This window comes from Perognathus longimembris, chromosome 7 (genome assembly GCF_023159225.1).
Source record: "Perognathus longimembris pacificus isolate PPM17 chromosome 7, ASM2315922v1, whole genome shotgun sequence".
Classification (NCBI taxonomy): domain Eukaryota; kingdom Metazoa; phylum Chordata; class Mammalia; order Rodentia; family Heteromyidae; genus Perognathus; species Perognathus longimembris.
This window is the reverse complement of record NC_063167.1, coordinates 19,834,264-19,861,047: the sequence shown is the minus strand read 5'-3', so window position 1 is coordinate 19,861,047 and position 26,784 is coordinate 19,834,264. Positions and strand designations below refer to the sequence as shown.

The following is a 26,784-nucleotide window of genomic DNA, read 5'->3' as shown; positions in this document are numbered from 1 at the left end:
CATACCAAGAAGGAGGTAGGGGCATGTTGCACAACCTAAAGCTTGAGAGCTAGACAGATACACACACACACATATGCACGCACGCGCATGATCTTTACAACAGTAGGAGGCAGGTAGTCTGGGTTTCTGTATCGTGAGCCAGATTAAATTCTGCTAATACACACTAGGCCCAATTGCTTCAATTACTTTGTGTCAGGCTAGGTAGTCAAGAACTGAAACCCTTAGAAGCTGGAACTTTGGTGTCAGGGAAGAGGGCATGTCATAGTTGTCTTTGAAGGTGGTATTCACATGGCCCTGGGCCTCAGCCTCTAGGTATATCACAAAGAACAATGCAGCCTACTAGCTTCTCTAGTCATAGTTTACTAGCTAGGATTTCACAGGATTTTTAACCATACCTCCATGTCTTTTCTCCTTACCTGTGCTGATATAGAGGTGCTGCTTATGTTAATAATATGTAGACCTAGAGACATTTAATAATTTAACCTGAACATAACTTGGAAGCCATAGGATGTGTAGTTGAGAGGCCCAAGAAAGGGAAAGCAGGCAGGCAGGAAAACAGCCTTCAGAGCTATAGGCATTGGTTCCAGGGCTAGTCCCGCCTACAGACTCCCACCTGAGTCCTCTGAGAACCCATCACCCTGGCAACAGCCAGAGAAAAGCCTTACTGAAATATTTATGGCACAAAACACTCCAGAGGCTCAGGGAAGGCTGATGTCATGTCTCAACTTGCAGAATGACATGCAGAGCAGTTGAATGGATGGGCCACGCCCACCGAGTCAGAGCTGTTATAGGAAGATCCCTATAGCTTTATGTGATAAAGGGAGGAGGGTAGAGGCTGTGTGATGAGTGGCACCGCTGGTAAGATGAAGACTGGAGTAAAGGAGGGAAACGTGTTGAGCAGTACTATGTCTAGACCAGGCTTCTCAAACATGTTTCCTTTGCTCCTAAGATCCCATTTAGTGTAGAGGGATCCTTATCCTTTTTATACAGTAAATAGCACTAAAAATTACACAAGTGAGGGCTGGGAATGTGGCTTAGTGGTGGAGTGCTTGTCTAGCATGCTCGAAGCCCTGGGTTTGATTCCTCAGCACCACATAAATTGAAAAAGCCGGAAGTAGTGCTGTGGCTCAAGTGGTAGAGTACTAGTAAAAGAAGCCAGGAATAGTGCTCAGGCCCTGAGTCCCCAAGACTGGCAATTTAAAAAAAAAAAAAAAAACAAACAAAAAAACTCCACGTGACAAGCTGTGATTTGAATCCAGATTTGTTTGGCTTCAGGCCTAAGCTTTCCTATATACATTTTTTAGGTTCTTCACTTGGGGGTTACTACCTATCTGCACAGGACCCTGACTAGACCCTTAGAAAAGAACCCACGTTGTATGTCTCTGTAGCTGGAATGCTATCTGGTTATCTTCCCTTGGCTACTGAATTACGGAGCTCTGGCTACAAAGAGAAGTTAAGAAATGTAGCCTCTGTAGCAAGCCCTGGATGAGGCCTCTTATTCAGACAAATGTCTTTTCCTGAAACATTCCCAGTTTTAGTTCGACACCCTAGGAACTTTTCTGCTTCATCACCTCAAAAGAAACTATGCAATCCAAGCTGGCTCCCAACTGGAGACCTTCCTGACGCCGCCTCTCTAGGGCTGGGATTACAAGTACACATCAGGCTTGGCTCGACAATACTTTTCTCTAACCCAAGGCAAATTATCCTTAAACCTGTTTTATCTATGAAACTACTGGAATTGAATGAAGCCCTGGGTTCAATTCCTCAGCACCACATATGTAGAAAAAGCCGAGTGGTGCTGTGACTTAAGTAGTAGAGTGCTAGCCTTGAGCAAAAACAAGCCAGGGACAGTGCTCAGGCCCTGAGTTCAAGCCCCAGGATTGGCAAAAAAAAAATCCAAAACAAAATAAAAACGTTAAAACAGGGCTGGGAATGTGGCTTAGTGGTAGAGTGCTTGCCTAGCACGCATGAAACCCTGGGTTCGATTCCTCAGCACCACATAAACAGAAAAGGCTGGAAGTGGTACTGTGGCTCAAGTGGTAGAGTGCCAGCCTTGAGCAAAAAAGAAGCCAGGGTCAGAGCTTAGGCCCTGAATTGAAGCCCTGGGACCAAAAAAAAAAAAAAAAAAAAAAAAAAGTTTAAAACAGACTCCCTCCCTAAGTTGAATCCTCCAATCCTTAGTTAAGACTAATAACCTCATTCCATAGAAACCAGAAGCCTGTCAAGAACTGACTTTCCTATCTTTCAAGAGAATCATGTCAGGGCAAATGCTGGCCAAGTACAGCTACAGGAAAAGGGAAAGTAGGAACTAGGTGAGGGGCTTTGGCTCTCTCTGAAAGTTGACAGAAGCTACCAGATTGGGACCATTCACAACCAAATCTTTATTTAGCTCCTTGGGCAAGGACAGATACTTGTCAAGGAATATAGTACAGAAATGATGTGGGATAAACTCTACTCCAAGTATTTTTCTGGACATGTAATCAACAATAAGAAAAACAGGCTCAATGGTTAAATAACTCATCCCCTAAAATGAACCCATCTCACCCGGCTTTCCGTATTAGCCTGTGAATAATCTGAGAGCACTCTGGAAGTGTTCATTTCCAGGCTAATGCTCATGCCACAGGCTTAACAGGGTGCAATAGGTGGCGGCGGCAGGTGTTTGAGCCAGGGGAAGCAGGCTGACTGGGAATGACAAATAAGGCGTTCTGGTATATTCTGAATTAGAGCCATGTTTGGGATACTGTTAGATGCTTTTAACTTTATTTTTGCCAGTCCTAGGGCTTGAACTCAGGGCCTAGGTGCTGTCCCTTAGCCTGTCTGTGCTCAAGGCTAGTGCTCTACCCTTGAGCCACATTACTACTTCAGTTGTTTTTTTCCCCTGGGTAACCGCTTTTTGGAGGTTAAGAATCTCATGGATTTTTCTGCCTGGGTTGGCTACGAACCTCAATCCTCAAATCTCAGCCTCCTGAACAGCTAGGATTACAGGCCTGAGCCACCAGTACCCGATTCCTTTAACTCTTTATTACTCTGGAGTAGGACTGAATCCCTGAGGACTCCATGCTGGGCCTAAAACGTATTAAAGGATAATCCTGGTGAGCTTTCAGTGGGTAAACCAGACAGATTAAGTGGTGGGGTCAAACACAACTGTTGATTTCCTCTCCTGGCTTTCTCAGTGCAAAGCAAATGCCCTCAGGCCAGCCTTTGTACAGCAGGTAGTTCTCCTGGTTCTCGGCATCCTCTGATAGCTGCAAAGACACAAAGTGGAAAATTAAGAAGATGAAGCTGCCTGTAGGGTAGATGGTGGTGGTGGTGGAAGAGGAGGGAGATTCCTAGCCTTCTATCTGGTCAGGTTCCCCCCTTACAATTGCCCCATTCCACTGCACAACTTTTTTTTTTTGGCCAGTCCTGGGGCTTGGACTCAGGGCCTGAGCACTGTCCCTGGCTTCTTTTTGCTCAAGGCTAGCACTCTGCCACTTGAGCCACAGCGCCACTTCTGGCCGTTTTTTTCTGTATATGTGGTGCTGGGGAATTGAACCCAGGGCCTCATGTATACGAGGCAAGTACTCTTGCCACTAGGCTATATCCCCAGCCCACACTGCACAACTCTTGTTTCATCCAATACCAAGGTTTTTAGGAACATTTCTAGGTTAGAAAACAGAAGCCCACACTTTTGTCTTTGCTGTCAGCCAAGTAATGAAAATGAGTTTCATCCTTGGTCATACTGGAGCTGAGTGACCTAGGAAGAAATGAACTAAACCGCTACTGACTTAAGCTGCCCAATTTTTTTTTTTTGTGTGTGTGTTGGTTCTGGGGCTTCAACTCAGGGTCCAGATGCTGTACTTGAGCATATCTGCTCAAGGCAATGCTCTACCACTTGAGCCACAGCTCCATTTTGGGCTTTTGTTTGCTAATTGGAGATAAGAGGGCTTGCCTGCAAATACATGAATATCAGAAATCTAACAATATTTCCTGCTACCTCCTTCTGAATGGGTTCAGTTATGCCCACAGAATAGGGTCCAGCTTGCTATATGACCTTTGACTTGCCTATAGTATCTTCTTTCTAGAATGTACTTTATGTCCTTTTCCCAAACCATCTACACCAAACCTTTAACCCAGCTAAGTCATGCCTTAGGTATCAGCTTAAACATCCTATCCTCAAAGATAGTTTCAGGTTTTTGTGGGGTTTGGGGTATTTTTATTCTTATGCCAGTAATGGGGCCTGAATTCAGGGCCTTGTGCTCTTGCTTGGCTTTTTCTATCACCTGAGCCACAGCTCCATTTCTAGCATTTTGCTGGTTAGTTGGAAATAAGAGTCTTACAGACTTTTCAGCCCAGGCTAGCTTCAAATAGCAATCCTCAGATCTCAACCTCCCGTGTAGTTAGGATTACAGTTATGAGCCATCAGTGCCTGGCTAAAGCACTTTATGAAACTTGTCACAATTGAAACTGCTCCATGAAGCCAGAAACTTTTTTTTTTTTCTTGTTGTTGTTGGTTGTGGGGTTTTGAACTCTGGGCCTGGGCACTGTCCCTGAGCTCTTCAATTCAAGGCTAGTGCTCTGCCATTTGAGCCACAGCACCACTTCTGGTTTTCTGGTGGTTAATTGGAGCTAAGAATCTCATACTTTCCTGTCTGCACTGGCTTTGAACTGCGATCCTCAGATCTCAAGACTCCTGAGTAGCTAGGATTACAGGTGTGAGCCACTGGCAGAAACTTGTTTTGTTGCTCTCATTACTGAATGTCCAAAGTTGAGCAGCCAATCTGTAATAGTAAGTATATATATATTTTTTTAAATGAAAGGGAAAATTTGTATAGATTTCTGGAGAGGTTGAGCACCAGTGGCTCACACTTGAAATTCTAGCTACTTAGGAGGGAGATGTGAGGATCAGAGTTTGAAGCCTGCCTGAGCAGGAAGACCATGAAACTCAAGTAGTACCAGAAAAAAAAAAAAAAAAAAAAGGAAAAAAGGAAAGTTAAAAAAAAAGGTGAGAGGGCTGGGGATATGGCCTAGTGGCAAGAGAGCTTGCCTCGTATACATGAGGCTCGATTCCCTAGCACTACATATTCAGAAAACGGCCAGAAGTGGAGCTGTGGCTCAAGTGGCAGAGTGCTAGCCTTGAGCAAAAGGAAGCCAGGGACAGTGCTCAGGCCCTGAGTCCAAGGCCCAGGACTGGCCAAAAAAAAAAAAAAAAAAAAAAGGTGAGAAGTGAAGTGTAAGAAGAATATGAAGCACAAGATCTTCTCTTTCTGGTCTTGCACTTGCCAGTCAGGACTTTCTTCATTTTTGCTTTCCTTTATTTGAGGAGTCTTCCTTCCTTGCCAATGTGTACTATGACCTTCCTATTTATGCTTCCTGAACAGCTGGGATGACAGGTTTGTGCTATCACATCCAGCTTTTATTGGCTGGGTTAGGGTCTTGTGAGATCCCTGCTTCCCAAGTAGCTAGAATTACAGGGATGAGCCACACTGTCTAGGTTGATCCTAAAATCTACTATCCATGTCAAACATGTCTCATACATGCCATAGTATTTAGTGAAAGACCGTCTACTGAGGAATAAGCCAGGCTCCACAAGGTGACAAAAAAGCAGCCAATTCTGAAACATCATACCCAAATTTCTGACCTTATGCCCTATTCAATTGGTTGATTGGAGCGATGGTCTGCCTATGCTTTACAGTCTAGAAACAACTCAAAGCTTCCCCGAACTTTTTCAAGGTTTCCACAAACAATCCAGGCTGCCCTGAAGCAAGAAATTCTGTGTAGATATCTAAGGATAAGGAGACAAGGGGGTAATGTTTGACAAGTAATTCATTCACTGCCTTACTTATGTAACTAACTCTTCTGTATAACACCTTTATAATAAAATTAAATATATAAGGTAAGGGGACAGCAAGCTTGTTTACAACTTGAAAACTGTATCTGCCCCACTTATTATACGAATTTCAGCCAACAACAATCACCCAAACACAGGTGGGAATGAGGACACTCACTGTTGAGCAGCTCTTGCATCTCTGGTCCAGAAATGCTGAGACCAAACCTCAGCTACAGAGCTGTAAAATTTAAGTCCAGTCAAATATGGATGTATGGGCTGGGAATATGGCCTAGTGGCAAGAGTGCTCGCCTCTTATACATGAAGACCTGGGTTCGATTCCTTAGGACCACAAAAAGGCCAGAAGTGGCACTGTGGCTCAAGTGGCAGGGTACTAGCCTTGAGCAAAAAGTAGCCAGGGACAGTGCTCAGGCCCTGAGTTCAGTCCCCAGAACTGGCAAAAAAAAAAAAAGTATATATATGTGTGTGTATGTGTATATGTATATTATATATTATATATATGTGTGTGTGTGTGTACATATATATTTACAGGACTTCACTATGTAGTCCTGGCCAGCCTTGACTTGTGATCGGCCTCCATAATTCTGGGATTACACACATCATCATGCCATGCCTCTCATTCCTTTCAGAAAAGGTACATTTAGAACATACTCAGCATAGAAAATCCTAATCCAGGAGTTGCTGTTTTTTTTTTTTTTTTTTTTTTTGCCAGTCCTGGGGCTTTAACTCAGGACCTGGGCACTGTCCCTGAGATTCTTCTGCTCAAGGCTAGCTCACTCTACCACTTGAGCCACAGCACCACTTCCAGCCTTTTCCTATGTATGTGATACTGGGGAATCAAACCAAGGGCTTTATGCATGCCATGTAAGCACTCTAACACTGATTCAGAATGTCAGTAAATGTTTCTTTTTATTATTCACCAACAAAAAAGGTTTAATCTGCTGAGTCTACTCTTCTTTTTACCCTGGAACATGAATCAGGCCATAATGGGTATATGCTGCAATGCCTACAACCATTTTTTGTTTGTTCCTAAGGAGCCTAGAAGGAAGCTCTATTTTCTAGGCAGGAAACATATGAAAGGCAGCAACAGCAGCAGCACAGTATATTTTCTACCCCCCACCCCCAATAGCTGCTATCTCAGACTGCTGTTTCCAGCATGTCTGTTCAATTCTATGAAATATTCATCAGGTGTGCACTGGCTTTAAACATGCAATGATTATTAATCTGGAAAACAGGAGGTACATGTGGGTCCAGAAAGGGAGGCCTCTGAAGGATCCAATTTGTGTGGTTCTAGGGCTTGGGTGCTGTCCCTGAGCTTTTTTGCTTGAGACTAGCACTCTACTATGTGAGCCACAGCTCCTCTTCCAGCTTTTTGGTGATTAATTGGATATAAAGAGTCTCACTTTCTGGCCCTATGATCTTCTTAGGCGCTACACATTAGTTTCCTACTCTATATACTAGAGCTAACCTCACTTCACAGGGATATGAAAAGTCAATGAGATGCTGTTTGATACTCCTGTAATAGACCATAGAATTGAGAACTTAAAAAAACCAAGTCAAGGGCTGGGAATATAGCCTAGTGGCAAGAGAGCTTACCTCGTATACATGAGGCCCTGGGTTCGATTCCCTAGCACCACATATACAGAAAACGGCCAGAAGTGGCGCTGTGGCTCAAGTGGCAGAGTGCTAGCCTTGAGCAAAGAGAAGCCAGGGATAGTGCTCAGGCCCTGAGTCCAAGGCCCAGGACTGGCAAAAACAAAACAAAACAAAAAAAAACAACCAAGTCAAGGGCTAGGAATACAGCCTAGTGGTAGAGTGCTTGCTTTGTATACATGAAGCCCTGAGTTCAATATATAGAAAAGACCAGAAGTGGTGCTATGGCTCAAGTGGTAGAGCAAAAAAAAGAAAGAAAGAAAGCCGGTACTTGTGGCTCATCCCTGTAATCCTACTCAGGAGGTAATCTGAGGATCATGGTTCAAAGCCAGCCTGGGCAGTTAAGACAATGAAACACAGTATGAATGAAAAGCATAGGATACTAGGAGAATCCTTGTTTTGTTTTGTTTTTTTGGTTGTCATGGGGTTTGAACTCAGGGCCTGGGCACTGTCCCTAAGCCTCTCTGGGCTCAAGGCTAGCACTCTATCACTTGAGCGACTTCCAGCTTTTTCTATTTATGTGGTACTGAGGAATCAAACACAGGGCTTCATGCATGCCACAGTCTAGTCTTGAGCAAAAGTAGCTCAGGGACAATGCCCAGGCCCAGAGTTCAAGCCCCAGAACTGGCCAAAAAAGAAAAAAAGAAATGAGATGATATATATTTCACTAGGAAAAAACCCAACACATCATTGCACAAAACATTCAGTAAATATTAATTAGGCCTGACAAAACAGTAGTAATGAAAACACACTTTCACACTTTTGGCCTGCTTCCTGCATCTGATGTGGAAAGAAACCAGTCAGTTTGAACTTTTTTTTGGAGGGGGGTGGTGCTGGTACCCATGCCTGAAGTCAGGGCCTGGGTGCTATCCATCAACTTTATCACTTGAGGCTGGCCTTGACCACAACTCTACTTCTTTTTTTGCCAGTCCTGGGGCTTGAACTCAGGACCTGGGCACTGTCCCTGAGCTTTTTGCTAGTGTCCTACCACTTGAGCCACAGCACCACTTCCAGCCTTTTCTGTTTATGTGTTCCTGAGGAATTGAATCCAGGGCTTCTTCATGTGTGCTAGGCAAGCAATCTATCACTAAGCCACATTCCCAGTCTCTACTTCTTGCTTTTTGATGGTTAGTTGGAGATTAGAGTCTTCTGGACTTTCCTGGCTGACCTGGCTTCAAACCTTGATCTTAGATCACAGCTTCCTGAATACCTAGGATTACAAGTGGGAGCCACCAGTGCCCAGATTCTTAGTGATCTATATATTACCATAAATGCCTTCCTTGGGGTCAATAAAACATGGCATTATCTTATGAAGCAGTATCATTCCAGTATAGGGAATGGACTTCAATAATATATAACAATGTTTTGATATGTTTTTCCCCTCAACTTACTATGCAACCAATGTAAATTACTTTTACTTTCCTATTATCAGCTGCCTTTTATAAAAATAGGGTTGACAACTTTCCCAGTCGGTTGAATTTCCTGGATCCACAGGTACCTCCTGCTCGGCAGCATTCCAATTTTCCTTCTCTCACTTTCCTTTTTTTTTTTTTTTTTTTTTTTTGGCCAGTCCCGGGCCTTGGACTCAGGGCCTGAACACTGTCCCTGGCTTCTTCCTGCTCAAGGCTAGCACTCTCTGCCACTTGAGCCACAGCGCCGCTTCTGGCCGTTTTCTGTATATGTGGTGCTGGGGAATCGAACCTAGGGCCTCGTGTATCCGAGGCAGGCACTCTTGCCACTAGGCCATATCCCCAGCCCTCACTTTCCTTTTTTAAAGTTTGAGACAGTCTTGCTATGTAGCTCAGACTGGCCTGGATTTTGGAATCCTCCTGTCTCAGACTTCTCAGCTGCTGTGATTACATACTTAGGCCACTACATGTGATTCACATTGCCCTTCTTTTGAACGTGGTAAAGATCAATAAACAGAAATCTGAGAATGAAGGGAAAAAATTAAAATGACTATGAACTACTAGCACTGACATCAAACCGCAGCCTCTGTTAGCTTACAAAATGCATAAAATCCTATCAAGAGATGGAGCCCATTACTGCTATTTGCATTAGGAATTTTCTGTGGACAAAGCCTTGGGGGACACAGAACTTCAGAATCAGGTGCCAAGCAGTCACCACCACCTCCACTTCCTTTGCCCTGTTTGAGGTTTAGAAGCATTCTGGGTCCCAATTCACAAACTGCACTTAGGAATGAATAAATGACAAGATCACTTAAAATTCCTAACCTGTCCTTTATTTAATAGATGCTAAACACTGCAGCAACAGTTCACATCTAGATGTGTTTTATTAGGACTAATATTTTGTCTAACTTTTTTTTTTTTTTTTTTTTTTTGCCAGTTCTGGGCCTTGGACTCAGGGCCTGAGCACTGTCCCTGACTTCTTTTTGCTCAAGGCTAGCACTCTACCACTTGAGCCACAGCGCCACTTCTGGCCGTTTTCTATATATGTGGTGCTGGAGAATCAATCGAACCCAGGGCTTCAAGCACTCTTGCCACTAGGCCATATTCCCAGCCCAGGACTAATATTTTAAACATTAAAATCATTGCATTTAAGATTCAAACTTCTAGTTCCTTCTTGAAAATCATGTCACATGTCTAACAAAACATTTTTAGAGATGAGGTACAAAAGAAAACGGTTTTAAAATATGTGAGAGGATGTTTCTCAAGGGTCTAAATTGGTGAAATATCTCATTCAAATTAAGAAAACTGGTCCTAACGCTCTGTATATAAGTTAGACAAAAAAAAAAAAAAAAAAAAAAAGAAAACTGGTAACACACAGAGTTGCTTTCAATAAAATATACTGGTTTATTTATAGCATTGACTATCAAACGCGGGCCATCTTGCATGCAGGGCATGTGCTCCATCAACTAACTATATTCTAGCCCCTCACTTCTATTTAACTACCCTAGGAATAAAAAGGGAGGAAATGGGGAGATGAAGAATGACAGGTTAGCTACTAGTCACAAAAACAATGGGGGGGGGGTGCTGGGAATATGACCTAGTGGTAAAGTGCTCGCCTCGTATACATGAAGCCCTGGGTTCGATTCCTCAGCACCACAAATATAGAAAAAAGCTGGAAGTGGTGCTGTGGCTCAAGAGGTAGAGTGCTATCTTGGAGCAAAAATGAAGCCAGGGACAGTGCTCAGGTCCTGAGTCAATGCCCCAGGACTGGCAACAAAAACAAAACAAGAAAAAACAATGTGGGTAATTATGTGAGATAATGGTTATATTAATTCACCTTAGTATATAAACATTTTCATAATCTGTATATGTCCCATAATATTCCTATTAAGGAGATAAATATACACAGTAATGGGATTTGTGTGTCTGTCTGTGTGCGCGCATGCCAGCACTGAAAGTTCAACTCAGGGCCTCATGCTCAACCTTAGCTTTTCACTCAAAGCTGGTGCTCTACCGCTTGAGCCACACCTCCACTTCAGGCTTCTTGGTGGTTATGGGGAGGTAAGTCTCACAGACTTTTTCTACCCAGGCTATCTTGGAACTGTGACCCTCAGATCTCAAGTCTCCTGAGCAGCTAAGATTACAAGCATGAGCTTCCAGAACCGGCAGTAACACTATTTTTAAAGTTTACTCTAGGTAAGAGTTGAAACTAAATTCTTTGGACTTCCTCCATGTCCAGAACTGTGTTTCTAATACATATGGGACTTCCTTAAAGTCTCCAGATGCCAGAAGTTACCAGCTGAGAAAGGTTTGGAAGAAATGAGCTTCTGAAAGCCAAATTTCACTTTTAAAGGCTGGATGTGCCTGTGGCCTTTCTCCTCCCTGCCAATCTAACCCTAACATTTACTCAGGCAGAGGAGAAAACCAACTAGTACCTCAAGACTTCTGGCAACAGGAGAGCTCACTGCTGTAAGAGTTCCCAACGATGCAGACCACAGAGCTATATTGAAATTAAAGGCTTTTCGGGGGGGGGGGGGGGAACCACAGCAATGTTTATAGTACAGTACTCTATTGGTTGTCTTTATGTATTTTCTTTTTATTTTTGCACTGTTGATGACTAAGCTCAAGGCCATACATATGCTCAACTGGGGCTCTACCACTGAACAACACCCAAAGCCCCAGCCCTAGGGATTTTTAGAATGCCCTCTTCAGTTCACCAATCACTATGTACTTATCCCATTCCTTCCCTAAATGTAGAAGTACTTATTTTGGAGTCACTGAACAAAGAGAGCTCAGAGATCCAAGTAGTTTTATGTCTCCATGTCCTTATCCACTACACCACAGGTTCTCTACATATGGTTTCCTGAGTTTGCCAGACATTCCTTCCCTATACATACATAATTAAGATGTTTCATTCTGGGAATGTATCAGCTTGTGCTATATGAATTATGTGACCAAGGGAAGTAACATAGTCTCTGTTACTTCTTTAAAATATAGGTATTATTACACAGAATATTCTTTTAGCCTTCCCAATAACACCCCAACTTGCTTTTGAGGAATTTGTTCCTCATACTGAAGACTGGTAAAGCAAGAACAGCATGACTCAAGTTAACCTGGTCTACATTCCCTCCCTAGAACCCGAATCTTGAGTAGAAAAGAAAAAAATTTATTTACTCTAGTAATAGTGCCCAAGCAGCCAGTCTCTTTTCAAGACCACTTTTGTGGTTTTATCACTGTTTTCTCAGTTCTCTGCAGCCACTGTGGTTCCCAAACTAGATTTTCTTGTCTTTGCACTAAATGTGTTGAGTTCTCAACATCTTTCTAATATGGCTCTAATTATTTAATCACTTTGCTGCTTGCAACCAATAAACTCCAAATGAAAGATTACTCTCAAGTGAGTCATTGGCAGAATGGAGATAATTCTAGATGTATGTAAAGCAACACTATGTTGTCTTTTAACTATTACAAGAAAACTGGACGATGGTGGCTCAAACCTATAATCTGAGCTACTCTAAGCATAAGTTTATGAGACTTTATTTCCACAGAAAACACTGGCATGTTGAGCACACCTGTCATCCCAGCTACATTGCAGGCCATTCAGGTCAGCCTGGGAAAAATTTAAGAGCCTATCTCTAAAATAACCAGAGCAAAATAGGGCTGGAGGTATGCCTTAAGAGCACCTAACTCAAAATTAACCAGAGAAAAGGACTGAAGTTGTGTGACTCAAGCAGTAGGGTGGTAGCATTTCCCCTAGCCTTAGGTCCTTAGCTCCTCCCATTAGCTCCCAGATCCACCCACACCTAAACTCCCTGCCCTAGAACTATAATAGGCCACTCCTACTCACCATTAAGACCTACCTACTTCCCCTTTAGCCCCAGAGAAGCTGCCACTTGGATAAGACCCAGCCACCATATTGCTCCCTCTCCTGTGAGAGATATCGCCACACCAATAAACCTCCTTATAAACCTGCTTCTCCTGTTCATGACTATCTCTGCATGGTCCCCTGGGATGGCTGGGATATATCCTTTCATTGGTGCCAAACCCAGGGTAGGTTCCCCGGTGGATTTGCTCCCCCCATTTCTGGGGGATCCAAGCTGCCCCCGGGACCTATTCTGCTGTCCTAAGCCCACTGGAGGACCACGGAGGTAACTTTCTCCTGATGGAGCACTGTACTTCCATCCTCAACGAGGACAGATTTGAACCTCCAACCAGGGTAAGTGACCATTAGTGGGGGCTTGGATCCGATTTTCCACCTGGCCGCAATGACTGAAATCTTGGCGCCAAGTTCAGAGGCCAGCTCCTGGAGACCACAAGCCACCGGGTTAGGTCAAGGGAATCAGCAATTGTGGGAGATGGCTCCTTTGCTGTTTATTCCCTCACAGTCAACTCCATTTCAGAGTCAGCTGAATGGAGCCCCACTGGGACGCTGGTGGATAGCTCTAGCTCAGCTCTGCTGATCACTCATCAAGGGTGGGGGACAGTCTAAAATGCTTCAGGAAAGCTGCTCAAGTTTGAGCCCAATCTTAAGCCTCATGCAATCAAATTTGGCCCCAAATTTGGAACTCCATGGGACACTGGACCCCTGATTTTTACAGGACTTACATGCTCGGGCAGATTCTCTCTTTCTCTTTCTGCCTCTCTCTAAACTCTGCCTGCCTTCCTGCCTGTGATATAGGATGGGCTGGTACCAGCCTCCAAAGGTACTAATGTTTAACATCTGCCTTGCTATTGGTGTTTGTTAAGCTTGAAGATTCTGTGAAATTCTGCTTGTTGTTGGCTAAATCCTATGTTTTCTCTAGCATTGACCACGTGGTGGACAATAGAATTGGATTTCACAGGTGCCATCTTGGTTGGCATCAAGGTTCTAAAAACTCTTGGAGGTGGAGTCCCACACCCCTCCCAGGTAAATTCTACCCAAATTCCTAGAGGAAACTCAAGCTCCCTGTAAGGGTGTGTGTGTGGGGGTGTGTGGCCTGAACTCTGTAACTGTGGGCTTGCAATCCAAACATTCAAAGGTGAAGGTGTCTTGCTGTGACCCTGTTACAGCTCTGACCAGCACTGCTGCCGCCATTACACCATGCCACATCTCCCTCTCCTGGACCCTCTCTGGTCATAGCATCCCACTTCAGCTCCCCATTGGAGCTGAATTGGTTTCTCAAAATGTGGTTTCTGTTTCCTCGCCTTATAATCTGTGAAAAATCTTTGTTGACTGGAAAAGTTTGTTTCCTAACTGACCATGTGGTTCTAAAATATGGGCAAAATAATGTCATTTTGCCACTGAAATTCCAGAAAATTTACATGGCCAATTAAAAAAAATCTAAGTGTGCCCCAAAGATTGTGCACAAGTGTATGTCTGTGTGTAAAATATGTATAAACGTTGATATCATGGTTTCAAAATTACTTGCTTTTGACTACTATTTTAACTTAAGTCTTGTGTTAAACTGATCCTCACAGCTTGTGGGTGGAGTCACAGTAAACAGCTGGGAGGCAATTGTGACTCCAAGCCAAAAGGAAAAACAACCACCTGGTTTTAAACCCAAATTGATCATGTTTGTGTGCAAGCAAATGTGTCTAAGAAAAACTCCAAAAGGTTCAAATATGCAGCACATGTCCGTCTATGCTAAAAGTCAAGTGTATATCTGATCCTGACAATTCTTTGGTATAGACTAAGATTTTGCTTCTCCATTTTCTTTCCTGTGCTCTCATAAACTTTTTTAAGATCAAGGGACCAGGGGCTGGGAATATGGCCTAGTGGCAAGAGTGCTTGCCTCCTACACATGAAGCTCTCGGTTCCCCAGCACCACATATATGGAAAACGGCCAGAAGGGGCGCTGTGGCTCAGGTGGCAGAGTGCTAGCCTTGAGCGGGAAGAAGCCAGGGACAGTGCTCAGGCCCTGAGTCCAAGCCCCAGGACTGGCCAAAAAAAAAAAAAAAAAAAAAAAAAAAAAAAAAAAAAAGATCAAGGGACCAGAGTCATTTTGGAATGAATGAGTGTGCTAATGTGGCTGCTGACTTTGATTTTTACAGTCTTAACCCTTTGCCCTCTCGATTATTATTCATTTGTGTCTCTTTTAACAGGATTACTGAAGATCAGGAAGACCCCAGCCCCAGTGACTCCTTGACGTGCCCAAGCTGCAGGAGGTAGCCAGAAGAGACCATGACACCCAGTGGCTCTGATAACTATTCTCACGGAATTGAGGACCTTACCAACCAAATTGTCAAGCAAATACTTCTTGGATGGTACCTGGCCAAATGACAAATCAGGGTCCCCTGACTACTTCTCCCCTTTACCTCAGGAAGTAGCTCCAAAAGAAACAACCTCCACCCATACTCCAGGCCTGGTACCCCTCCCCAGTTGTTAATAAACAACAAACGGGGGAATGTTAGTATTTGCCCTGCTTTAGGTCCTCAGCTCCTCCCATTAGCCTCCAGATCCACCCACACCTAAACTCCCTGCCCTACAACTATAATGGACCACTCCTACTCACTATTAAGACCCACCAACTTCCCCTTTAGCCCCAGAGAAGCTGCCACCTGGATAAGGTACAGCCACCATGTTGCTCCCTCGCCTGTGGTAGATATGGCCACACTAATAAACCTCCTTATTAACCTGTTTCTCCTCTCTGTGACTATCTCTGCATGGTCCCCTCGGATGGCTGGGACATATCCTTTCAGTAAACTAACATGTATGAACACACTGTTAATACAGTACAAACGACCAGGAAAGACTGGAACATATATCACCTTCCAGGCAGCCTCCTAGCACACTGTTTCGCAATTATGATATAAGATCTATCATGCTTCCCAGAAAGCCACCTTAAAACATACCTGACTTGGGTCTTCACTACCCATTCTAGTCCAGGAAATGCCTCAGGGGTTTTCAATCACCTGAAAATTGAGAAATGACAGATCAGACTTTTGAAGAGGAAGTTTTAAGACATACAAAATAAAAGATAGAGATCCTGCATGCAGTTTACACATTACAGGAAAGAAACATGCAACTTTTAAGAAATTTTAAGTAGCATTTCACTATGAATATCAATATGGGGTCCTATAGGGCTCATCCTTGTACATTTTAAAATAGCTGAAAAGAAAGCTTTTCTTTGGGGTGCAGCAGGAGGTCTAATCTACAGTCATTGAAATTTTTACAATGTGTCATTTAAGATGTCAGACTTTTGTGCCCAGGTTACATTACAGTTCACGTGTGATGGGCAGGATTATTAGAAGTTATGGCTAATTTATGTGGCAGCATGTTTTTTCTTTTTACAGCTATTTTTTATTAAACAAGTTTTGCAAAGTTTTAACGTTAAAATTAACAGCTAAAGATTTGTTTATGCAAGTTGCTGTCACAGTTTATTATAAAAGAGAAATATGTGCTATTAAAATCAGACATTTAGGTTACCTTTGGTTTTTTGCGATGCATGTTAGCTTTACACATCCTGATTCTCTTGCGATAATTTTCCTTTAAAAAGGGGGGTATAGAGTGATCTCTTTTCATCAAAACAAGACATAATGCCCTGAAAGCTGACTTCAAACCATGGTTGAGAATTCAGTTATTTACACTTTATCACAATCTATAAATACATTTTTTTTGTTGGTGTTTTTTAAAAAGAAAAAAAAAGTCCATCATGCACTGCTGCAGGCAGCTTTGCACTTCATACAAGAGGATTTTTCACCCCCGAGCAGTTTAGGTGGCTCTCAGGGAAGGCATGAGAATGAGAACTCTTGAGAATTAGCAGAGGAGTGGAAATGGGGCCAACCAGTTCCATCAAGTCCTCTCGGTGGTGGCACAGGAGGGAGGTCAGGGCCAGCCTATTGAGCCAGATTGCATCCTAGGGCAGCTGAATTAACAGCATTTGTAGATTGAGAGGGAAGCCCTTAAGGAACCCAGAGTTGCTGAATTGTCCTATCTAAAGGCAAGTGTAACCCTTTGGGGGCTCAATGAATTGGTGTCCCTCTTTAGGATCACCTAGGAGCATACAGAAGGCATTAGTTAGGGTGGCTGGCACATTAAATACAATAGTTATGTATGAAAACCAATTTTTGGTCAGCTAGGGTTCTTTCCAGAGATTAGAACATTTGATAGGACTCTCAATAACTGCCAGGGGGTAAAAAAGCTTTGGTTGTTTTTTAAACTAAAACTTAACAACTTCAATAAACTTTTTTTTGGTAAAACTTAAAATAAATCCCCCTCCCAACCATTTTAAAGAATGTCTCCAACTTTTAACAAGCCCATTAACTTTAGTTAATTTAAGTTTATTTGAAAAAGAAAGCTATTTTATTGTCCACCCAAAAAATAAAATGACAATTCATCACATTTACTTTGATTAAAAAAGGACTAAACTTTATTGACAAACTGCTGCAGACATTTTGACATAAGTTTAAGCTACCTATTTAGGCAGACTTACACATGTAGCATTTAATTTTCCGAGAACAAAATGGGAGGACGGTACAAATCCAATTAGGACTTTAACTTATGTACAAAGTGGATTTTGATTCCTTTTTCATCAGCTGCAGTGTCCCTTTTTAAATCATGCTAGTGTTGAGACATACTCGACTAACTACCCTGGGAACAATTCAGTATTGACAATGTCAAGTTCTTGGAAACTATCAGCTTTTGGCTTTAGTGTCCAAGTGAGCTTTTCATGGAGTGCAGAATCTCAGATGGACAGAATACTTTGTATTTTAAAATACTGAAATTTTATTCATAGAACTATTACTGAAAGATCATTCAATTTGGGTAGCCCGCTCCTCTTCCCCAAAACAACCTCCTAAAAATCCTACATTCCTCCCCTCCTAAGTATCTCTCAACACTGTATGTCTGGGGCTAGATTTCAAAACCCACATAATGAAAAAAGTCAGTTTTACAAACCTAATTTTGTTGTTTTTTAAGTCAATTAACATTAAAAAATTGCATCAACTATTTAATTCATGAGGATCTTTCATATTAAAATTTAACCTTAAGATTCAAACGCCATGTGCTTTTAAAGGAAATGTTTTTAGAGACATCTGAGCTCACTTTTACATAGTGGCACCTACTGCCATTATAGTCTGTGATTTTAAATCTTAAACAGCCCTGAATTTTGAAATGTAGCCTAGTTTGGGATTCTGCAACTACAACTTTACGGGATGCCTCAAATCAAAACTAAGAAAGTTAACAAGCCTTTACTTCAAAACCTTTAAGCAAGCAATGTCACTTTTGAAACTAACAGGTTTTTTTTTTACTCAACTTATTTTTTTTATTATAAAAGGTACACTTCTGTTTTTATTTAAACAACAAAGAAAAAGCATCTACACACTTAAAAAATTAATTCGATATTCCTAAATCTATTTTAACTCATTTTAAAATACTACATACAGAAGCCAGAATGCAGAGTTAAGAATGGAGGAAGGTGGGAAGAAGGGTACCACGAAGAAAAACACTTAGACAATTACTTGTCTGTTGTGGGTAAAGCAACAGGAATCCTGGGAGATACAAGAAACCAGTAACAACTTTGCTCATAACTGATATTTTCCCCTCCTGTTTGTTTTTAGTAGCGTCCATACGGATGTTCTCTGTATGCTCCCTTCACTGGCCTAGCTGGGGGGGCCTTCAGAGCCGGCTTGGTCCCATTCCAATCATCTTGGCCTGTGGGGAAAGCAAAGACAGTTTATAAACCACGTACCAAAGCCACTTTCAAACTGATCAACACTGTCTTCTTTCAGTTTTTTTCTTCAAAGAACTTTATTTAGAAGAGAAATATCACTATCAAAGGCTGCTGCTGTTTTGCCCCTTTCAATTTCTTTTTTTTTTTTTGGCCAGTCGTGGGCCTTGGACTCAGGGCCTGAGCACTGTCCCTGGCTTCTTCCCGCTCAAGGCTAGCACTCTGCCACTTGAGCCACAGCGCCGCTTCTGGCCGTTTTCTGTATATGTGGTGCTGGGGAATCGAACCTAGGGCCTCGTGTATCCGAGGCAGGCACTCTTGCCACTAGGCTATATCCCCAGCCCCCTTTCAATTTCTTAATACTACCCAGGTGGTCCTTACTCTATATTATGACCGTACTCAGCAGCCTGTGCAATTCCCTTTTGAGTAGAAAGACAGGAACAATTCAGCGAAGTCTGGCATTTTCTTTGCAGTATTCTCCAGCAACAAAGTTCTCTACAGCAAACATGATTAATACCCCAGGTCCCCAAATCTGGATAAATTGAACACTTTGCTTGAGGGAGTTATAAACCTATTGAGTTTATAGTGGCCTTTACTGGTACCAGAGCCATTTAACAGCCAGCCTCAGGCAAGATAACCAAACTTCTGGAAATCTTTCAGATTAGAAGTGGGTAGTCCTCCTTTCCATGCAATAGCAAGTCAGGTTTCTCAGCAGATGTTTCCTCTGGTTCTTTGGAAGCATGGAAAAGCTACATTAAAAGGTCCCCCCATCAATGGAACTGGTAGTCTCTGCTCTGGGGGAGGACCAGATACAATACCAATAATACACTCAAATGTTGCCTTGTGGAACTGTTTAGAAAGACTGCTTTTTTATGTCAACAGTCCAAGTATCTCATGCTTATATTCCTAGCTACTTGAGAATCAAGGTTCCAAGCCAGCCCAGGAAGGAAAGTCTGTGAGACTCTAATCTTCAATTAACCACTAAAAGGTGGAGCTTGTGCTCTAGTCTTGAGCAAAAAAGCTCAAGGACAGAAGAGCCTAGGCCCAGAATTCAAGGCATAGAACCAGTACAAAGAAAAACAAACACAAGCAAAACAGTGCTTTGTGAAAGTAAAACACCTGTGATGATCACTTAACTTCTACAGCTGACCTCTTAAGGAAGCTTTTTTCCCACTTATTCCTATGCTAATTAATTCCTGAAATATTTCTCCAGATGCCTGAATTCAGATACCTTTTGTTTTGACCAATCTTTGATTCCTATGTGGATACAAAGTCACATAGAACTCTACTTAGACCCACAGAATCACACTCCTGTCCATCATTTCCCAAGAGGCTTCTGGTACCAGAAGACAATTTATTTTTCAAATTCTATTTTATAAAGGCAAAGCCTAGAAACAACTAACCATGGCAACATCATACTAGAAGCACAAGAGCCAACTATTTCTAGTTCAGGCTTTCCTTTAAAAAAAAAAAATAATTAGTCAATTTTAGTCAATCAAATGCACAGGGATCCTGATAAAGGGCAAGTACAGTTATTTGCCCTTTTCATTGGTGGCACATGAACAGAGCCGTGCACTGTTAATGATGACAACTGCCTACTGCTTTTAAGCTAAAACTTCAAAAAAAAAAATTTCCCTAGGGCAAGCACCAAATTTGCTATTCCATATCATTACTAAAGGCTGAACTCATGTACAGTGATAGAACCTGCAAAACTTGATTTTAGGCGCTGGGATATGGCCTAGAGGCAAGAGTGCTTGCCTTGTATAAATGAAGCCCTGGGTTCAATTCCTAAGCACTATATATATAGAAAAGACCAGAAGTGGCACTGTGGCTCAAGTGGCAGAGTTCTAGCCTTGAGCCAAAAGAAGCCAGGGACAGTGCTCAGGCCATGAATTCAAGCTCCAGGGCTGGCAAAAACAAACCAACAAAAAAAACCCGTTTTTAGCTATGGTTAGAAAGAGACAGTAAAAGCCAGTCTTAAGGCCTTTGCCAAGGACTTTCTGGAAGTCCCTCAGGTATGCTGAAAATACAATATATTTAAAAGGCTAGTTTCTGCATCTGTTGCCACATGTCATTCAGTCCCTCAGCAACCCATTAATGGGAGGCCATAATTGATGCTTGAGAACACACCTGAGATAAGTGTTTTGAACCAAACCTCAGGGAAGTCAGTTGGGTCTTGCTGCTGTTGCAGCTTCTATTGCTCTCATGGGATCAGGACAGGGTTGAGATTTCTCCAATGATATATGAAGGTGCCAGTAACGTCTTGACTTAGCGCTAGCCTTACAGCCTCTGATTTTACCTAACAGGAATTACTTTTGCCCTTTAAATGTTCTGATAAGCCCCTGTCATCTAGCATCTGGTTTGCATTGAAAACTGTTTTTTTCTGCCAGTTCTGGGGGTTGAACTCAGGGCCTGGATGATGCCTCTGAGCATTTTTGCTCAAGGCTAGCACTCTACCATTTGAGCTACAGCTCCACTTAAGAGTCTCTTGGACTTTCCTGCCCAACCCCATGTGGCTTTGAACAACTATGCTCAGGATTACAGTGTGAGCCACCAGAACTTTGGCTTGAATTTTTCTTTTTTTAGTGAGAATGAAAGTTGTTTTAAAAAATGAGTAGAGGGGGTTAGGAAGATGGCCTAGTGGCAAGAGTGCTTGCCTCATATACATGAAGCCCTAGGTTCGATTCCTCTGAACCACATATATAGAAAAGGCCAGAAGTGGCGCAGTGGCTCAAGTGGCAGAGTGCTAGGCCTTGAGCAAAAAGAAGCCAGGGACAGTGCTCAGGCCCTAAGTCCAAGCCCCAGAACTGACAAAAAATAAATGAATAAATAAATAAAATAAAAAATTAAAAAATAAACCCCCCATAACATTAAGTTCCTTAGCATAGCCCTAGGTATCAGCACTAAAGACCCAGTAACATAATCCAGGTCAAGGCATCTCTTGCCTAAAGTAGAAACCATGGATGTCAGCTAAAAAGACTTTTTTCTCCAGTCTGTTCACCTGGACTTAAGCACCAGTTTAAGACATGCACATCACAAATTTTAAATAAAAGCAGGTCTCCTAATTCCACAGTTACCAAACACAGCGATGTTCTAAAGGTTTCTCCTTAGGTGTGTGTCTGACTCCCAAGGATGCAGTCAACCAGCATCCTCCCAGGAACCTCTTTGTACATTTTCCCCGCCACAGAACTAAAGACATACCATAAGCTTCATAAGAATCTTGAACCTCCCCATGTCCATAGTCATAATACTCTGAGTCCCTGAAAGTCAAAGACAAAAGTGTTAAAGAAACAACAACTTCTGAGAAATGTCACCTTCCTTTCAAACACTTCAAGAGCTCAGCCATTTTAACCATGTTTAAAATACAGGGAGGGCTGGGGATATGGCCTAGTGGCAAGAGTGCTTGCCTCGTATACATGAGGCCCTGGGTTCAATTCCCTAGCACCACATATACAGAAAATGGCCAGAAGTGGCGCTGTGGCTCAAGTGGCAGAGTGCTAGCCTTGAGCAAAAAGAAGCCAGGGACAGTGCTCAGGCCCTGAGTCCAAGTCCCAGGACTGGCCAAAAAAAAAAAAAAGTCACATTTCAAGAATAACTCTGGAAAAAAAAAAAAAGTTTGTGAGACTCTATCTCAACTAACAACAACAACAACAACAAAAAATATATATATATATGGAAATGGGGTGGGAATATGGCCTAGTGGCAAGAGTGCTTGCCTCGTATACATGAAGCCTAGCTTCAATTCCTCAGCACCACATATGTAGAAAAGGCCAGAAGTTGAGCTGTGGCTCAAGGGGTAGAATGCTAGCCTTGAGCAAAAAGAAGCCAGGGACAGTGCTCAGGCCCTGAATTTAAGCCCCAGGACCAGCCAAAAAATAAAATAAATAAATAAAATATATAGAAATGCTCATCATGCTTTATCTCTAGACCTCCAATATTTCCAAAACATGAAGATACTTTGTAACTCATGAAAAAACATCTGACAACAGTAGTAAGAAAAAATTGGTATCACGCAATTTAAAGTGTAAAAAAGCACAATCCTACATTGGTCTTTTTAATTGCAATGTAATGGAAGAGAATAAATAGGGAACGAGTTCTTCCATCTCTAGTACAGAGCCCTGAAGCTTTAAAAATCATACAAGTTGGTTAAAATACATATATGTTTAAGAAAAATGCAAAAAAAAAAAAAAAAAGAAAAGAAAAACCCAAACAAAAATATCTCAGTTAATGCTGACAGAATTCTAGCCTTTAAAAATTTTAGAGAACTCAGCCGCGAGTTAGTGGCTCATGTCTATAATCCTAGCTACTCAGGAGGCTAACCATCTGAGGACTGAGCCAGTTCCAGCAGCAAAGTCTGTAAGACTCCAATTAACTACAAAAAGCTGGAAATACTGCTGTGGCTCAAAAGCAGTGGAGTACAGGACTGGCATTCACGTGCACATGCACGCACAGGCATATACATACAAAATTAGAGAGTACTGTTATGTAGTTGTGGTATTTTCTTTTGGCCAGTCCTAGGGCTTGAACTCAGGGCCTGGGCACTGTCCCTGAGCTCTCTTTGCTCAAGGCTAGCGCTCTACCACTTGAGCCATAGCACTATTTCCAGCCTTTTCTGTTTATGTGGTACTGAGGAATTGAACCCAAGGCTTCATGCATGCAAGGTCAGCACTCTACGGCTAAGCCACATTCCCAGCCCAGCCCCTGTGGTATTTCTTAATAAACCAAAATTATTTAGCTGGGCACTGGTGGCTCATGCCTGTAATCCTAGCCACTCCGGAGGCTGAGATCTGAAATTGTAGTTCAGAGCCAGCGTGGACAGGAAAGTCTGTGAAACTCTTATCTCCAATTAACCGCTAGAAAACCAGAAGTGGTGCTGTGGCTAAAAGTGGTAAAGTACTAGCCATGAGCAAAAAAGCTCAGGGACAACATCTAGGCGGTAAGTTCAAGCCCCACAATTGATAAAAATAGATAAATAAAATTAAAAGATATTTTCTGCTTTTATAAATATAGTCACAGCTCAGGAATTATTATTTCTGAATTCTAAATTTAGTACAAAATTCAGTTATCCAAATTAAAGGTGATATCTTCAAAATTTGAGCCATAGTGCTCCTAAATCTCTGTTCCTCTAGCTCCATACATTTATCTCTAGGAGACAAAGAAGTACTTCCATTGCTTGACTCACCCTTGGCTCTGGCTGTAATAGCTTTCATATCCTTCATAACTCTGTTCTGCATATGTATCATCATATCCCTGGAACAAATAAAACAATGAAACATTAAAGTCCCAATCCTAAAGTAGGAAAGGTAATTAAAATTCAGGGGGATATGATGAACTCCTAGATTAATAGGACTTGAAATTTCCCTCTAAAATAGTAATATCCCTGATCGATCAAGAAAGGATTACTAAAAATAAACAAATATGACATGCCAGAGGATATGTGTAGGTCGGAAAATACTGACTTGAGCTGTTACCAGGAGAAGCTACTTTAATAAAGCATTATACAAGGCCGGGCACCAGTGACTCACACTTGTAATCCTAGCTACTCAGGCGGCCAAGCGCTGAGGATCTTTGGCAGGAAAGTCTGTGAAACTCTTATCTCCAATAAACTACTCAGAAAAAAGCCAGAAGTGGAGCTGTAGCTCAAATGGTAGAACACTAGCCTTGAGCACAGAGAGGCTCAGGGACAGGCCCCAGGCCTTGAGTTCAAGACCTAGGACTAGCAAGACAAACAAAAACACTGTACATTAAATAAAGCACTGCTTATTTCCAAATTAATCTACACATAGATAACAAACTGACTAAAGTGGAAAAATCTTCTTATAGTTCAGTCCCTGCCATCCATAACCATAAATGGCCAACATTCTGTCATTCAACATTCTTTGGCAACTTTCTAGGTATTGGGAAATGGTACATTGTTAAAAAATATTTTTATTGGGCTGGAATGTAGCTCAGTGGCAAAGCGCTTGCCTAGCAAGCGCGACGTCCTGGGTTCGATCCCCAGTATCAAAAAAGAAAACAAAAAATATATTCTTACATATTCTTCATATGTTTCTGGTGCAGGAGGTGGAGGCAAAGGTATTCTCTGGATGCCTGCTGTCCGAGCTCTTGGTGCTGGAGCACCCCTTGCACTAGGTAGAGGTGGCACTCCTCGAGACACAGTGGCACCTCTGGTGATGGCACCTCTTACTGGAGTACCACGCACCAAAGCTCCCCGGGGTGGTACAACACCGCGGCCTCTATTAAAAAAGGAAATGTTATTTTAGATGGAACTCTTAACCAATAGGTCATCTTTATGCTCAGATTTGTTTGCAAATTCTGAAGCTAAATACATCTTATGTTGTCTTAGAGTACTATCAAAGCAAATAAGAATGTGCACATGGTAAAAGACTCAGAAAATAGTTCTCCAAGTCTTCACAGTGGGTCAGTGTCCTTGACAGTTCTGGACATTTTAAAATAGTTTTAGTCACAAGCATTAAAATTCTGAGGCTGGACCAGTAAAAAAAAAAAAATCCTAGGATTGTCTAAAAATTAAAAATTTTAAAGTTTCTGTAGGACTGCAGCATCTGACCATAGTCAAAATGCTAAGATTTAGAATTCAATACCTGATGCTGCATCTTCATAACTCTACTGTGGGCTGGGAATCTGGCCTAGTGGCAACAGTGCTTGCCTTGTATACATGAAGCCGGGGTTTGATTCCCCAGCACCACATATATAGAAAACGGCCAGAAGTGGCGCTATGGCTCAAGTGGTACAGTGCTAGCCTTGAGCAAAAAGAAGCCAGGGATAGTGCTCAGGCCCTGAGGCAAACTCCAGGGATGGCAAATTAAAAAAAAAAGAAAAGAAAAAGAAAATTCACAATTGATAATTCCACTAAGCTAGAGATAACAGCACCATAGCTGGGCATTTCTGGCTCATGCCTATAATTCTAGCTACTCAAGAGGCTGAGATCTGAGGATCACAGTTCAGAGCCAGCCCAGGCAGGAAAGTCTGTGAGACTCTTAACTACAATTAACCACCAGAAAACCATATGTGGAGCTATGGCTCAAAGTGGTAAAGCACTAGTCTTGACTAAAAAAAGCTAATAAGGGGCAATGCCTAGGCCCTGACCAAAAAACCCCCCTCAAAACCAAAAACACCACTAACAGAGAGATGGCATCAAACAGATTTCATCGTATTTTTGGCTGTCTGTTCTTACCTGGGCACAGGTGGAGGGGGAGGTGCAGCTCCTCGACCTCTTACTGGCACCCCACGTCCACGAGAAGGTTCAGGCACTCCATTCAAGTAGGACAGCTCTAGAAACTGTTCCTGGCAAATATCATCCATCATATCCTAGGAAAAGAAGATATTCTGTGGAACATCTCCATCTACTGAAAAGTCATCTGGTCTACCTGAGCCTTGGATGTTAAAGCTAGCATAAGAATAACTTTGAAAGCCCACAAAAGCTCCAGGGCACTCAATCCCTGAAGTCAAATTATACCCTACTGGTCATTTCTTTGAGCAAAGTCCATGGCAGAATCCCTCACTTTTCAGATGGAGTTCTTCAGGATGTGGTTCTTGACTAGTTCTCTAAATCACTCCCATCTTGTCTCCATACACAGCTTCCTATCAAGCCATGCTAGACAACTTATAGTTCACAGCCTAGCAAACTCTCATATATCCATTCTCTGCAAATAATTTGCTTTTCCTAGAGTCATGAGTGCCACTACATTAATGAAGCTCTATGAATTAGGTACTAGTTTAACATTAAAAATGATCCTGGGTATATCTCCCCATTTCATAGTTAGGAAAAAACACAAAAATTCATACTCAGGGAGTATGAATCAACCAGGACATAGAGCTGATAAAGTAGCAAACTCCAGATATAAACTTCAAATGCCTGCCTCCAAAATCTAAGCTTTGCCTTATCACACTATACTGTACTTTTTGACCACCTGTTACAAGACGTATTCAACTAAAAGTTCTTCTTTTGAAGATTTCTCTGTTAATCTCATACCTTCTCTTTTCCCAAGGTACCATGTAGTTCTCACTACCTAGGTACTGAACATATATTATTTTAGAACTGTTTCCCATAGATCATGGGCTCTTCTTTTTTTTTTTTTGGCCAGTCCTGGGCCTTGGACTCAGGGCCTGAGCACTGTCCCTGGCTTCCTTTTTGCTCAAGGCTAGCACTCTGCCAATTGAGCCACAGCGCCACTTCTGGCCGTTTTCTGTATATGTGGTGCTGGGGAATCGAACCCAGGGCCTCATGTAT

The 26,784-nt window shown here is 42.3% G+C and overlaps 1 protein-coding gene across 2 annotated transcripts in view; it reads right to left on the bottom strand.

The window, feature by feature from the left end:
• Positions 1-2,928: 2,928 nt before the first annotated feature.
• The window catches only part of Khdrbs1 (KH RNA binding domain containing, signal transduction associated 1), a 44,772-nt gene continuing 20,916 nt past the window's right edge, over positions 2,929-26,784 (bottom strand). The window contains exons 5-11 of one of the 2 annotated variants that reach the window (XR_007211555.1): positions 25,729-25,862; positions 24,568-24,769; positions 23,716-23,783; positions 21,735-21,793; positions 18,325-18,517; positions 15,718-15,777; positions 2,929-3,245 (exon numbers count right to left, since the gene is read on the bottom strand). Coding sequence is in view for 1 of the 2 variants with exons in the window: in XM_048350760.1 (XP_048206717.1) it covers positions 18,420-18,517; positions 21,735-21,793; positions 23,716-23,783; positions 24,568-24,769; positions 25,729-25,862 (561 nt within the window). In the remaining variant the exon portion in view is untranslated. Of the gene's footprint in view, positions 3,246-15,717; positions 15,778-16,149; positions 18,518-21,734; positions 21,794-23,715; positions 23,784-24,567; positions 24,770-25,728; positions 25,863-26,784 lie in introns of those variants that run through there. The other variant, XM_048350760.1, reaches the window with a different exon arrangement.